The sequence below is a fragment of the Festucalex cinctus genome, chromosome 19 (genome assembly GCF_051991245.1).
Source record: "Festucalex cinctus isolate MCC-2025b chromosome 19, RoL_Fcin_1.0, whole genome shotgun sequence".
NCBI lineage: Eukaryota > Metazoa > Chordata > Actinopteri > Syngnathiformes > Syngnathidae > Festucalex > Festucalex cinctus.
In genome coordinates, this window is record NC_135429.1 from 12,027,304 (window position 1) to 12,042,025 (window position 14,722).

General features: G+C 41.1%; 1 protein-coding gene across 2 annotated transcripts in view; it reads left to right on the plus strand.

The window, feature by feature from the left end:
- The window catches only part of tax1bp1a (Tax1 (human T-cell leukemia virus type I) binding protein 1a), a 17,348-nt gene continuing 2,626 nt past the window's right edge, over window positions 1-14,722 (plus strand). For both annotated transcript variants that reach the window (XM_077506664.1, XM_077506665.1), the window contains exons 1-15: window positions 1-152; window positions 982-1,195; window positions 4,149-4,251; window positions 5,657-5,847; window positions 5,933-6,088; window positions 8,011-8,159; window positions 8,301-8,391; window positions 8,462-8,647; window positions 9,749-10,000; window positions 10,080-10,271; window positions 10,353-10,425; window positions 11,551-11,996; window positions 12,972-13,058; window positions 14,052-14,238; window positions 14,327-14,538. In XM_077506664.1, coding sequence (XP_077362790.1) covers window positions 1,007-1,195; window positions 4,149-4,251; window positions 5,657-5,847; window positions 5,933-6,088; window positions 8,011-8,159; window positions 8,301-8,391; window positions 8,462-8,647; window positions 9,749-10,000; window positions 10,080-10,271; window positions 10,353-10,425; window positions 11,551-11,996; window positions 12,972-13,058; window positions 14,052-14,238; window positions 14,327-14,538 — 2,514 coding nt within the window. In that variant the 5' untranslated portion in view covers window positions 1-152; window positions 982-1,006. The remainder of the gene's footprint in view (window positions 153-981; window positions 1,196-4,148; window positions 4,252-5,656; window positions 5,848-5,932; window positions 6,089-8,010; window positions 8,160-8,300; window positions 8,392-8,461; window positions 8,648-9,748; window positions 10,001-10,079; window positions 10,272-10,352; window positions 10,426-11,550; window positions 11,997-12,971; window positions 13,059-14,051; window positions 14,239-14,326; window positions 14,539-14,722) is intronic.

A 14,722-nucleotide genomic window follows, 5' to 3' on the forward strand; every position in this document is an offset into this window, starting at 1 on the left:
CATCCCGGAAGTTGTCCATCGTTGTCTTTCAGGAAGCGGCGCATCGTCATCATCAACATCGTCGCCTGCGCTTTCACAACATCGCAGACAGGACAGGGGTCAAAACAACTCTCTGCCCGCGAGATTTTCCAACTCGGAGATCTTTAAAATGGGTACTGTTTAATTTTGAAGCCAATTTGGCACCCGTGATGTTATCGGTTGAGCCATTCTCTGTTCTAGCCTCGTCACTAGTGCAATGTTAAGCTAGCTAATGACTTGACACGACATGGCCTGTTCCCAGGCTAATGTTAGCTGCTTAGCTACAATAATTGAGGTGATTGCGTACCTAGTCAAGATCGGATGTCCTCAAAGTTAAGTACACGTATGGCAGTTACCATAACCACAATAAAAATGGTTCTGGATTGTGTACTTGGCTGTCCAGCTGATGTTTATTTTAACTTCTCAATTGTTTACATCAGCTTTTTATTGATATGTTTGCTGTGGATACAAAGTACTGCTTCCATTCAAATGATTCTGAAGATAACAGTAACAAATACGTAATAATATGGAAATACAGTACTGCAGCGGTCATATTATTCATTGTTGATTGTGGGGATTTTATTAATTTGTCATGAATCAGCACAGGTAATAGCAATGACAAATAACCAAGTTAAATATTGCAACTATCGCAAGAGCACTATACAGGAAATGTCCTTTGATCAATTGTTTTGTACAATAATGTGCATGACATCTTAAAGCATGCATACATGTCTTTGATGTGCACTTTCATGAAAGCAGATGTGTCAAACTTGTTTTCATCTCTGGACAAATGACCAACCCATCATATTAAATAATTCCCCGATCATTTAGTTATCTATTTTCATGATGGATGACTTTTGAACAGAAGTTAAGGAAAAATGTGTTAGCTTGAGTTTGACACCTGAAGCCATTGTAATTCAAAAAGTAAAAGAATCTGATCCTCGCTGTCCTTTTCCTCTGCAGGCAAATGAAGTGAGCGGTAGATACAATGTCCTCGTTCCAGGTGGTCGATTGCTCACCTGGCAGCAGCGTCAGTATCATGGAAACGTCCAACTTTGCCCACGTTATCTTCCAGAATGTTGGCAAAAGTTTCCTGCCTCAGGCACCCCTGGAGTGTCGCTATACTCTCACCCCGTACATCACACCTCACCCTAAGGACTGGGTGGGCATCTTTAAGGTAAATCATTTGCTGATTCGGCTAATGGAGTAATTGAGTGGAACAATTACATATTTGGAAGGTCTTCTGTCGACCTTGTTTACAGTGGAATAAAGCAGGTCACTGGTCAACTGGTGTACCTCCATTTTATTTCTTCATCTATTTTTTTTCCATAGAAATATATTTTTTTTTTCTCTTCCAGTATCACGTTACGTTCTTTAGATTCTCATTTGATGTTATGCATGGCAATTGTGAAATTTTCCCAGAAAAATCCAATTCTAAATTGTACAACTTGATGGATCTTTGGCATTCATTCACACTAGTAATTTGCACTAACATCTGCCTCCTTACTAATGGCTCAGCTCGTCACTACACTGCTGAAACTTAACCACAAACTTTGGTTTTGATTCTTATTAGGACCTCTTTCCATTACACATTTGTGCCCCACTCATCAATCTTATCTCTACTTCTTCCTCACCACCCTCCCATTTACTCTTGTACCAAGCTATACAATCTTATCTAATTAACAGGAAATGCAAAGTAAGAAATTAAATGTCCCTATAAAGTCAAAAGGCAAACAGTTTATCGTTGTTTTAAGACTTTGACTTCAAATCGGCTGGCTCAATTAAAAAGGAATAAAGTTGTTGGAAGTTTATTTGGAAAAAGTCGATTGGAAAATGGTTTGTCGTAATCCGTGCTAATTAAACCCGTTTGATGGTTAGGGCCTGATGTCTGTATCTGCGCCCTCACATGATTCTAGAAGATCTGGGTGTTGTCTGTGTATTAAACAACATTCCAAACAACATTCAGTCTGTTTCGGTGAGAGACAGTGGATACAGGGTTGACTCATTGCACAGGCTTGACTGTTGACTTGCTTGAATTCAGTTGTGCACCGACGCCTCCTAGTGGCTGAAAGTGTTCACAACTTGCGGTGTGTGTTAGTGTATTGACTATAAACACAGCGTTTGTACACTCTTGTCAACTTTTGTCATCAAGTAATTTTCCTATCAACCCTTTAATATATTTCTCTGCTCAAATGTTGATTTTGTTTAAACGTGATGATGCTAACATCTGTCTAAAAAGCCCCGTGGAGGATTTTGGTCGTGGCATGTTTGTTGGGAGAAACCCATGGCGCAAGTGTGTAATTTAGGTGTCATCGCGCTGTTCCCTCACACCTTGGCTGAATGATTGATAGTCACCGTGCCTGTGATTACTTTATAACATCACTGCAGCGCAGGAATGCCACACCATACCAAAGCCAACGTCAGTCAACTTCACTCTGCAATTAGCAAAATTATTTATGTCTCCGCGCTGTTCTGCAAACACGCGTGAGCGGACAAGCCGAGCTGGCGGGAGGCCGTCGCGGGCCAAGACAGAAAGGACAGTGGCACGCGTTGCACTTTGGCGATAAATTCATCGCAACATTCTTAACACAAAATCGAATAAAGCTAAACATACATGTGTGTTAGTACATTTCGATTTAGTTTTCACTTTTTCACATCAACTAAAAAAAAAAAAAATGTGAATCTGCTTCTACAATAGGGTTATCTCATGTCACATATTTTATGACATGTCATTAACTGCTGTGCGGCTTCCATCCAAGTGAGAAGCTCTTGTGTTGCTACATTTTTTTCCTCATCAGTAACAAAGTGTTTATTGGCCACGTGAGTGCAGCACAAGCATGCGTGCGTTTTTGGAGCAACACGTTGATGACCCAAGTGGAGGTTCCAAATGTCATCATCTGTCACCAAGCAACACATGTAGTCCAGTGGGTTACATTTCTCTAGTTATATTTTTTGTAAAATTGTCATTTTTTTCCCCCCTCCAGCAACACACACATACATACACTCCAGACCCCTCCCACCCCAGCTACCCCTGTTTTTAGAAAGTCAACCAGGGGCAGAGACAGTGGAGAAGCTGGTATGTGGTTTCCATTAGGGATGTTTGATATTTTTTTTTCAGACTTTTACAAGTACTCACCTCTTGAGTAGTCACAGGGACTGATAGCACTAATTCTTTTTTTTCTTCATAAAATTAAAAAAATATATATACTTTTAAGCTATATTAACATAGCATTTTCCTTAAAATTGATAGAAATTAATGTCAATTTTCTATTCTTCTAATTTCTAGTTCGCCCATCCCTAGTTTCCATTGTTGCCCTCATTTTTTTTTTTTTAACAACATAGTTTTTGTATTTACTTCTCCGAAGAAGGCTAGTCATTATTTTTATCGCCATTGTTTTATGTGGCCTACCCAATTTTCACTTTGAACTGTGGGCCTAAAAAAAAAAAAAAAACACACAACAAAACACACACACATTTTAATGCTAATCCAGATTTTGATAAAGGAAGTTTATTACTTCCTTCATTGCTAGCTGTTTCACTTGGCTTTCAAGACCTACTGAATAATACAGTATATCCTATGACAATATTAACACTGAATCTACAAAAAAAAAAAAAAAGAGACTCTTGTTTAACCAATAACAAAAATAAAATTTTGTCTCTGTTGGTTTCTATTTTTTCGTAATCACCAATAAAACATGGGTTGGTTTCACTAAAAATACTGGCTTCTTACCAAATAGGGAATTTTGTGAAAAGAAAAATGTCAAACTTTGCGGACCATATTTTTCCCTTTCTTAATGCCTCAAACTATAAAACAACAAAGATTGAAATGAGGATGTTGAAAGTACTTTTTTTGTTTTTGTTTTTTTAAATCAAACAAGCGTGACACATTTTGTGTGTGTGTGAGCCCCCTGAACTTGCACGACATCCAACACGTTAACATTTGTCTTCCTGATAATCAATGTGACACGCAGAGATTCACCCCAATCTATTAAATGGCAGCCTTGGCGCAATAAAGATTGCAAAACACTGCTCTACTATCTCTGTGTGGCGTTCTCGTGACTGAATGTGACTGCTGAATATATAACATCTACTCACTCTTGTACCTTTCCTTGCATGTGGTGTGTCCTCAGGTGGGCTGGAGCACAGCTCGAGATTACTACACCTTCCTGTGGTCCCCCATGCCTGAAAAATATGAACCAGGAAGTACTGTGGACAGGACTGTGGCGTTTCAAGGTAGAGAAGCCCAACATGCACATTTAAGCCTGCATGCAGACCCAGGCTTTTCCGAAGTAACTTCAGAATTTTATGATGCATATAAAAAGCAGCACTTTTATTTAATAAGGAAACATAACCGCACATGTCGGCCTGGGACCTAAGCACCTCTCAAACCACACACACCCCTACACATGTGCACACACACAGTGAGGGCCTGCAAACGAGTTTTACTGTGCCTGGAATGGTCAGATATTACACAATGAAAATATGAGCGCATGCTGTGGTGTGTCACTAGTCAGACGGATTTCCTGCACTTAACGTCTCTATTGGCGAGCTAGGCGAGTGAAAGACCGTCAAATCACAGGAGCAGACTTTGATTAAATCAATCTGAAATTACATTTTGTATATATCAAAGAAAACCAAAGGTTATCAAAGAAAACCAAAGGTTTTAATTTCAAATATGACAGCAATTTATGATTAAAGGGACAGCAACATGAAAAATCTATTTTTTGGAGCTTTTAGACATGTTAAAATGCTAATTCCTCAGCAAAAACATGACCGAAGTGATGTTTTCCTCTATTCGCCCCTCTATGAGAAATTCTAGGTCATTCTGCTCTCTAAGTACCAGCCCCTCCCAACTTGAGAAAACGAGCGAGCGCTCACTCTATGACATCATTAGGTGCGGACCAACCCCCGCACCACCTCTGCGGACTAAACATATGCCCACTTACTCTGAGACCTCCATGGGATAGTGACAAAAGTAGCCTTTATCAGTAAACATTCTGTCCAAATGAATTCAAAACAATCACATTTGCACAACAATCACATTTCTTTCACATTTGCAATGCCAAAGTGCAATGACAATTGGCTGTCTTAAAATCCAAGGTTCTGGTTGACACCTTTGTAAACTACAAGTAAAACTTTTGCACTGTTGAACCTAACTGAAGGAATAGTATAGTGGTGAGTGTGCTTGCTCTGTAAGTAGCAAGTCCCCGTTTCGAAACCAGCTCAGGTTTCTTTTTTCCTCCTTCTTTCCTCTGTCTGATTCCTTCTCTTCCCCTCCTCCTCTATGATTTCTTTTTCGGCAAGGAGCCATTTTGTTTCAAATGTTTGTTGAAGAATTTGCTTGTTTCAAGTGGCCATTCAGTGAAGTGCTCAAACGCAGAGCTCCAACAGCAGACTGCAGTCGGCTCGCCGGGGGCGCGACAATCATACAGGGAGAGGCGGGGTTTTACTCAACCGGCGTTTTACTTTCGCGTTAGAAAACTAACCAGCAAAACACGTAATATTTCATGAAAAAATTACATCGCCGTCATGGTGTCAAAGGTGAGATTATATACCTATAGTTAACTTTTGGAAGGGTTTAAAATACCGTGGTGTAATCCCTTTAACACAATAGTATTGATAGATCTATATCTTCTAGGTTATTATGTTCCCAAGTCTGATGGGGAATTCTATCAGTTTTGCTACGTGACACATGGCGGTGACATAAGAGGGGCCAGCACACCTTTCCAGTTCAGGTCAGCCACACCCACTGACGAGCTGCTGACTGTCAGTGAAGATGAGAGCAATTCAGACATACTGGTGGTCACCACCAAGACTGGTTTATTGGAGGTAGGAATAAGAACACACCCCACTAAGTGTGTTATATAAAAAAATTGTACATAATTCATCTGGAATCATTATTGTGGTTTGGCAGCGTGTGGAAGAGGCGCAGCAGGAGCACAGGGAGCTCCGGAAGGCCATGCGGCTCCTCCAGGAGGAAAAGCAGCAGCTGCAGGAGGCGCAGAAGCGACTTTCCCGGGAGCGGGAGCAGGAGAGGGAGACGTGTTGCTTGCTGCGCACACACAACCAGGTCAGATATTACAACTGTGATGATTAATCAGCAGCTGACCAGACTGAAAAAAATAATAATATTTTATTGATTATCCAGTCTGAAAGGAGTTTAATTTTGTGCCACTGTATAACTGCTCGTTTTGATCATGTGATACGGTAATAAAAACGACAGCAAAAAATGCTGTTGTAAATCTTGCACAAACCGAAGCCTTATGCAAGAATGAAGGCGATGAAGTTGAGTGTGTGTACACAGACACACATTATGTAGCTGGAGCCGGTTCCTCACCAGTGATCACAGGTCTGAACTCTTCAAAGGATTTATGAATAATCTGTATCCATGCTCAAGAGACACACAATTAGCTACAGCATGAGTGTGTCTGTTTAACTCTTGTGTGTGTGCGTGCACGGCAGTCTTTGTCTGCGGCTTTAACGACCCGGCTCAGTGGGCTCGAACCAAATTGCCACTCCGATTTCCTGGGCATCTGGCGTCGGGGACGATGCCATTGCGGCCACAAGAGTTAACAAACATGACGTCAGACGTGCACTCCAGGTCCACTGGGCTCCCCAACACACACACCAACACGCGCACACAAACGCTCATTATGCTCGCAAACACTTTTCGGCCATGTGTGGAATGAGAGGTGGGTAGTCCACAAAACCGCCATGGCTAGGCTGAGGGACAAACATCCCTCAGTCACGCAATGGATTTAAAATGCAAAGTTAACTACTGAAATGCATACTAACATTTGTCAAATTGGGTTGACTGTTAATTCAAACATGTTTGTCAGAAAAATATTTTAAAAATGTACACTGGTGAAGCTCATAAAATGTTTGCTACTGTTCCATGGTTACTATTAGTAATGGCTAATTTGACAAACTGGTTTGGCTCGAAGTTGTGATCATATTTATCATCTTTTGATTCTTGTGTGCTATTGCCCTCTAGTGGCATTGACCTGGTGCAGGCCCAAAAGTAAAGCAGGCTGCTTTGAGTTAGACTTTGTAGTTGCTCTTTTTACGAAGGGCAAAATCGCCATAAATTACGGGGTAATACACGCACACTCTGTTATTACCACTCGGCTTTTCGTTAACTCCATTTTCCATGCGTAGATGTATAACCTGTGTGTGTGTGGGCGTCCACGTTTCTTTTACAGTGGGCATGTCACGCCTGATGAAAATATCATTGAGTTTTACATGAGATGCTAAGTACATTTTTTGTGGCTGCTAATTTTATGACTACGCTTTTTATAAGGTCTTTATGACGTGCTAAAGTGTTTTCCAAACAGCAGCCATAAAAAAAAAAAAAAAAAAAAAAAAAAAAAAAAAAAAAAAAAATTATAGAGATGTTCGAGACATGGCCTCTGGGCTTTAACTGTGTGCATGTCCACTCCAGAGTTTACAGTTGTTCCTTTGTCCTTAACTTGCACATCTATGAGTATGAGTATGCATGCTCTGTGTAAAAAAAAAAAAAAAATACAATTGAAGAACTCTCATTTGGTGACAACTGATTTTTACGCTTGATTTATTGCTCTTTGCTACTGATTGACGCACAAGTTCAAACAAGTTGCTTCCTCAGGAGACGCACCACGTGAGGAAAACTGACATGTATCGCACGGCATAAGCCGCTTAACGTTTGTTCACGAATACCTCCGCAACATACCATCACTGTTATTTATCATTTTGAGCCTGAAACTTTTCCAGAAAGTGAGTTTAACATCCACAGGCGACTCAGGTGCTATCGGAGAATTATGTTGCGTCTGTCTTACAATTTAAAAAAATAAAATAAAAAATAAAAAACGAGTTTAAAGCTGTGTTGCAAAACATATCATCATATGACTGGAATACAGCTTGATATACGAACCACCTGTCATTCAGTCATTGCTATTGCGTGATTCACTTACAGCCTGCTGAATCGTGTCATGATATTCCGTATCCCCTCCTCAGGAGCTTCTGCGCTCCTCGCAGTGTCTGTCGGAGGATCGGGAGGAGGTGAGGAGGAGGCTGACGGAGGCGACGGATCGAGTGCGCCAGCTTGAGGAGGACCTGCTGGGAGTGACTCAGAGAGGCCTGCAGAAAGAGACGGAGATGGATTGGTGAGTGACGGTGCGCGTGCAAGTGTCCATCAGTCATTATTCAGTTTTATGAGGAACTGTTGAAATGAAGTCTTGTCAACATATGAACATCGATTGTTTTGAATATCAGTGTTCAGTTTGGCCCTCTTTTTAACTCTTCAGCCTCCGTGACCGTCTGAAGAAGCTGACAACCGAACGAGACAGCCTGGAGAGCCAGCTGAAGGATGAGAAGGACGAGAAAGACCTCTACAAGGTGAGAAATAAACACACGATGACGAACAAAGAGTTGCCCATCTGACCGGTTTATATAAACACTTGCGCAGGCCCATTTGCGCAGCACCGAGCTGGAGAACACGAAACTAAGCGCCGAGCTGCAGATGCTGAAGGCGGTGGAGCTCAACCGGGAGGTGACAATCGCGCAGTTCCAGGAGGAGCTGGAGAGGCTCAGGAGCTACGTGGCCCAGCGGGACAATTTGGAGAAAGAGATGCTCACGCTCAAGGCTGATAAGGTATTTGTCACCATATGCAAATTAACTAGATAATTAAAACTATTCAAGGGTTAACCGTGTTTGATTTTGAGTGCTTCTCTCCAAGGTTATTTTACTAATGAAAGCTCATGAAATAACTAAAATTTAAAAAAAAGGTTAATAAATTTATTAAAAACAGTTTATAATGCTAACTCTAAAACTAAAACTAGTACAAACTAAACTAAAACAAAACATTTTCCAATAAATACAAATTAACAACCCCGCTCTAAAAACATAAAAATGTAAACAGATTTTTTTTAATGTCAAAACAAAATAAAAACTACCATGAAAAATCCCAAACTATTAAAAAAAAAAAAAAAACATGTTTATAAAGCTAACTCCATATATGCAACTACAGCTAATTAAAAAACTAAAACAAGGCATTTTACAATAAATATAAATTAATCCTGCTCCAAAAACATTAAAAAGTAAGCTAACAGAATAAAAAAATAATAATCCAAACAAAATAAAAATAATCATGAAAAAAATCTCAAACTATTAAAAAAAAAAACTTCTATAAAGCTCAACTCGAATAAATTAATAAAAACTAAACTGAAACAAAGCATTTTCCAATAAATATAAATTAACAATCCCGCTCTAAAAACATAAAATGTAAACTAACATACAAAAGTAAACTACAGAATTAAAGAAAAAAAAAAAAGTTCAAATAAAAACTATAATGAAAAATCCCGAACTATTAAAAAAAAAAAAAGGTTATAAAGCCAGCTCAATATGTAAAACTAAACTAATACCTAAACTAAAAAACAATAATCCAATAAATAAAAATTAACCACTCCGCTCTAAAAAAAACCCATAATTTAAAAACACAAAAGTCAAAATGAAATAAAAACTGTCGCGAAAAATCCCAAACTATTAAAAAACATGTTTATAAAGATAACTCAATATGTAAAACTAAACTAAAATCAACTAATTTAGTTTCCAATAAATATAAATGAACAACCCTGCTCCAAAAACATTTAAAAAAAAAATTAGTAAACTAATAGGAAAAAAAAACAAAATCAAACTGAAATAATAACTATCATGAAAAATCCCAAACTCTTCTAACCGTGCCTCTCCCTCCAGGCCGAGCTGCCGCGTGTGCGTGAGCAGCTCCGTCAGGCCGAGGAGCAGCTGGCCGCGTCGCGCCAGCAAGCGGCCTTGCTGGCCTCGGAGCTCCGCGACTCAGCCAGCGCCCGGGACCACTCCATGACCGAGCTGTATCGCGCCCGCCTGGAGGCCGACAAGCTCCGCGCCAGCCTGACTGAAGCGCAGGACGAGTGCCGACGCATGGCAAGCCAGCTGGACCGCATGAGGAGCTCTGCAAACGGTGAAGTGGTACGTAAATCAATACAGTTGATTAGATTTGCATATTTCCAGTAAGTTTTGAAATATTTTTCATCATGTCTCGATTTAGGGTGTCGGGACCAATGAAGAGTTGGCACCGAGTGTGGTGATTGTCTCAGTGGTGGAAGCTGAGCTGCAAAGGGAGGTGGAGGAGCTGAAGCTGCGCCTCCACATGGCGGCCGAGCACTACAAGGAAAAATACCGAGAGTGCCAGCGGCTCCGCAGGCAGGTGGCCAAACTGAACACGAGCGAGTCGCACGCGGTGAGTGACTGTGCGGTGAAACCAGAAAGACGCAGCAAACGTTACGCATCCACATATTTGCACATGCTTTCCTGTGCACAGGAGCACAAGAAAAATGCATCGACTGAGACAGTCTTGGAGCCTCTGACGCCAAGTCCTGATTCACCTACAGCAGGTATGAATTCACAATAAGAATAACATTTTATCAGGAAGTGTTCCTATTTGCTATTTTTTTTGAAGATCTGCACAGGTGAGGTAAGGCAACCTGGGAAAAATATTACCAACTTGAAAGCGCATACCTTGTGTCAAAAGCTTCCAACATGCCGATAAATCACCGTTTGTGTCTGCCTTCCAACTGGCTTCTTTTTTGTCTCGCGCAAACTAACAATGTGAAAATGCTTCTGATCATCTTTTGTGTTTCTTAGCGGGCATTAAAGTTGCTAGTCGCTCTTTTGAAAAGTAGTTGCTCAAGGGTGAGGAAGTTCAGTAAGTTAGCAATCATGACTGTTTTTGTTATTGAGCTCTTTGTTTGCATACATATATTTAAATTCTTGAAGCTGCAATAAAAAAAATAAAAATTAAAATAAAAAAAACAATGGTGTTAGCTGGCTCCTGACAACATTTGACTCGATTGGCACCTTCATTATTTAATTATTTTTTGGTTTTATTTTTCAAGTTCTTCAAAAATTCTACAAAAATTGCTGATAAATTATTAACGGAGTAAATGCAATAAATTCTAGAATCTATATTTTTTTATTTGCAAATTGCATCGACTATAGTTTTAAATTGTAGTATCACCAATAACCACTAAATGGCAGACATGGCTTACACTGGGTCTTATACTGCCCTATACTGCAACATTAGTAGGCGACAGATGTAATATTTTTTTTGTGCGGATTTGGAATGACATTCAGTATAAAAATATTATCTCAATATTAAAATTTTGAGCGAGTTGATTTTTGTGGGGAAAACATGCACAAAATGAGTTCTTCTACTTTTAGCATTTTTGTGCCGTCCTTGAATGGCAATTTTAATGCAAAAATTCAAGTATGTGGTTATTTTGTTTTTTGCTTCAAATCCTTAGTTGTTAGGTTCTCAATGCATGCATTGAGAAATGTAAAATGAAAATTGATATACATTTTACACATACCTATACTAGCCTTTTTTTTTTGTCATGCATCAGGTTAGGAAGTGTGTGGTTCTATGTGGCCCCCCAAGTGGCATGATGAGAAATTGTGGCCCCTCCAGCATTTTAGTACCTGATGTAGTAATTTACGTTGGTTTTTTTGTTTTTTTGTAGGAAGTATTGCCGCAGGAGCCCTCCAAGAGGCCTCTACCTTGACAATCAGCACTGAACTTGAAAACCCGGAATGTACACACTGCAGCACACAAACTGAGGAGAAGCAGACCGAGGACAAGTCGACGGGGAGCGCTAAGGCGGAGGGAGATGTGAAGCAGGAAGAGGAGCGAGAAGAGGGGAGGGAGAAGGCGCGGGAGGATAGCCTGCGGCTGACGAGCTGGGTGGAGTTCGGGACGAAGTGGGCGGACGGCGAGGCCGAGCAGACGGGGGAGGAAGAGGAGGAGGAGCTGGAGGACAGGGGAAGAGGAGGAGAAGAAACGGCAGAGAGCGAGCAGAGTAACTCCGTGGAGGAGGAGCTGGCCATGATGGAGGAGAAGTGGAAGGAGCAGTGCGCCATCAATGAGAATCTCAAACGGCGTCTGGCCAATGAGGAAGAGCGATTTAGAGTGAGCTTCCTATTGTACTATTTTATACTCTCATGACACGTTAGAGAATGCAGAATCCAATGACATCCTATAAGCACAACTGCCAACTGCAACCACAGTATGTCAATCAAAATGGAACATTTTGCTCTATGTCAGATGTCGTTAGATTGCTGCTGTTATACCGAATTGAGTTGTGGCGAGTGTACAGTAATCCAACACTACTTAAATCTACACTCCATTATTTCAGTTACTCAGCAGGTTGGAGGTGTCAAAGGTTAAACCGAGCCTGCTTTTCAGTACTTGCACACCTTCCACCTTAACAGCCCAAGTTAACATGAACCTAATGACATTTGGAGGGCGAGCATGTTTATCAGCGCTTCCCCCCACCCCCCTGGTCTTTGATCGGACCTCCTGTCTGAGTTGAGGGCCTCGTGTGTCCTTAATGGCCGACTGGGCTGGGGGGAAGGGACGGCGGCCGACCGCCATGTTTTACGACTGTTTACATCAGGCACAGAGGGGATGAAGCCAGAGAGACAGACAGTCGGTACTGCTGACTCCCCACCTGAACTTCACCCTCTAATGCCGCACCATAAATCGCTCAGAGGGGGGGAGAGCACCAGAGGAGATGAAAGAGAATTGAGGAGGGGGAGCAAAAAAACAAAAAACACACACAAAAAAAAGCAAACACAATTCAAGAGTTGGGAAAGTGGGCCGGACAGACAGACATGAAGCAGAGAGAGAAGCCGAGGGGATTTGGAATCTTTGTAATGGGATGAAATGAGAGACGACGAGACGACCACTATCCCACAGTGTCTCCCAGATTTACTGCCATCCTGTTTCTCGGCGGCCCGAGATCAATAACAGATCAACAATGAAACTCCTGTTATCGGGGATTGTTTGCTTTCAGGTTCCCTGCAGGCGCTCCCAAGCTGAACGAAAACCTCTGCAGTGAAATGCACTTTTGCTGGTTATTAACTTCCTGTTCCGTGTGTTTAGGTACAGATGGCAGAGCGGACCAGTGAGGTGATGGAGTTGAAACGTGACCTTGCGCAAGCTTTGAAAGACAAGGAGCAACTAGAGGAGGTAGGGCTGGGCCATTAATCGAATTTATTGATTAATTTAGAGATTATTTTCAGGTCTATTTTTTTAAGTTAGTTTTAATTAGTTTTTAAAGCAACCCTTTTTAGTGTTTTTTCAAAATTACTTTGTTTTAGTTATAATTTAATTTAATATTATTATTTTTACTTACATATGACGTAAGGTCACCAAGTATTGTCACAAATGTTCAAGAAGAATGTACACATTTAAAATAAACCCCGAAAGCTCATGAGTGAAATTAATTCACTAAGATGAAAACTAAGGACATTAATTTTAGTTGTAGTTTTGGTTTATTTTCAACATGCAATTTAGTTTTAGATATTTTTTTTAAAAGCTTAAAAGAGCAAAAAGTAACTGAGCCGTGTAGTTTGAAGGCTCATTTTACAATGTGTTTATTATAATTATTATTATTATTATATATATATTTTTTTTTTTTTTAACAATCACTGCTTTGGTACAAGATTTGTATTCTGACGTCTGTAAATATATATATATTTTTTAAAGCACAGAGTTAAATAATGTAATGATAATTTGCTTTTTCAATAAGCAAAGGGGCAAAAAAAATTGGGATATTAAAAGATATCTTCAAACCATTTCGCCCAGCCCAGTCGTCAGAGTTGATTCCGAACACGCGTGTGCTCTTTAGTCACGTCGTCCTCTTCCATGTCCTCCCCCACTAATTAATATATCCATAGCTGCCTCCTCTCCCGCTGCCATTTTTCCATGCAAATGCCAGGCGGCGTGTCTGTTTCACCTCGCCAACCCTGGTTTAAATGTTAAACCTGCTAACAGAGCACTAATGAAGTCATCCAGGGAGGTCGGTGAGGGGGGAGAGCCCAAGTCTGACACCCATTACAGTAATGAGTAGGCTACTAATGCTAGTGCGTCACATATTATCAAAGGGCAGCAACAGTGTTGAAGGAAATTAAAGTTGGGATGATTTGACATTCTTTGCTAACTAAATTTCTCTCCGCACAGGAGTTGCATCTCTTCCTGAGCCGGTTAAGGGATCAAGACGCTCGTGATGAAGGGGCTGAGGTCAGGCAGCCAATGGTGATGCGGTACCCTATGCCCTACCCGCAGGACCCCTCGCCGCCACCGCTGGTACCACAGAGGCCCGCGGAGCTGCAGTTTGGCAATCCATATGCCACTGCTGCCATGCAAGGTGCTATACTTCCTCTGTGCCGCATCATCCTGACTATTTTTCCCGATCATCACCATTTGAGTATATTTTTTTTTTACTTTATTTTTAGACCAGGAAACAGATGCCTCCCTAACTCCCGAGCAACTGAGCCGTCCTCCTCCCGAAGCCCCACCTTGCGCCACTCCCTGCGCCCCTCCAATCACCCCCCCAAATCCGAACCCAGTGGCGCCAGGCTGGGACAGAGAGGTGGTCTGCATCCAGCCTTCACGCAGCACCAGCCCCCCAGAGACCGTGGAGAACCCACCCGAGGAGCCTCACAATGTAAGAGGATGCACGTTTATTTGCCACAAGCAAATATATTAGCAAAAGTGGATGCACAGGGTTGTTCGTTTACCTGTTACTATTTAATGCTGGCATAGATAGCTTAACAAAGATATAGTGAAATCCTGCATATAGTTTCATGTTGGCATTTTTAAAAAATGTTGCATAGAAGCTAGAGCTATAA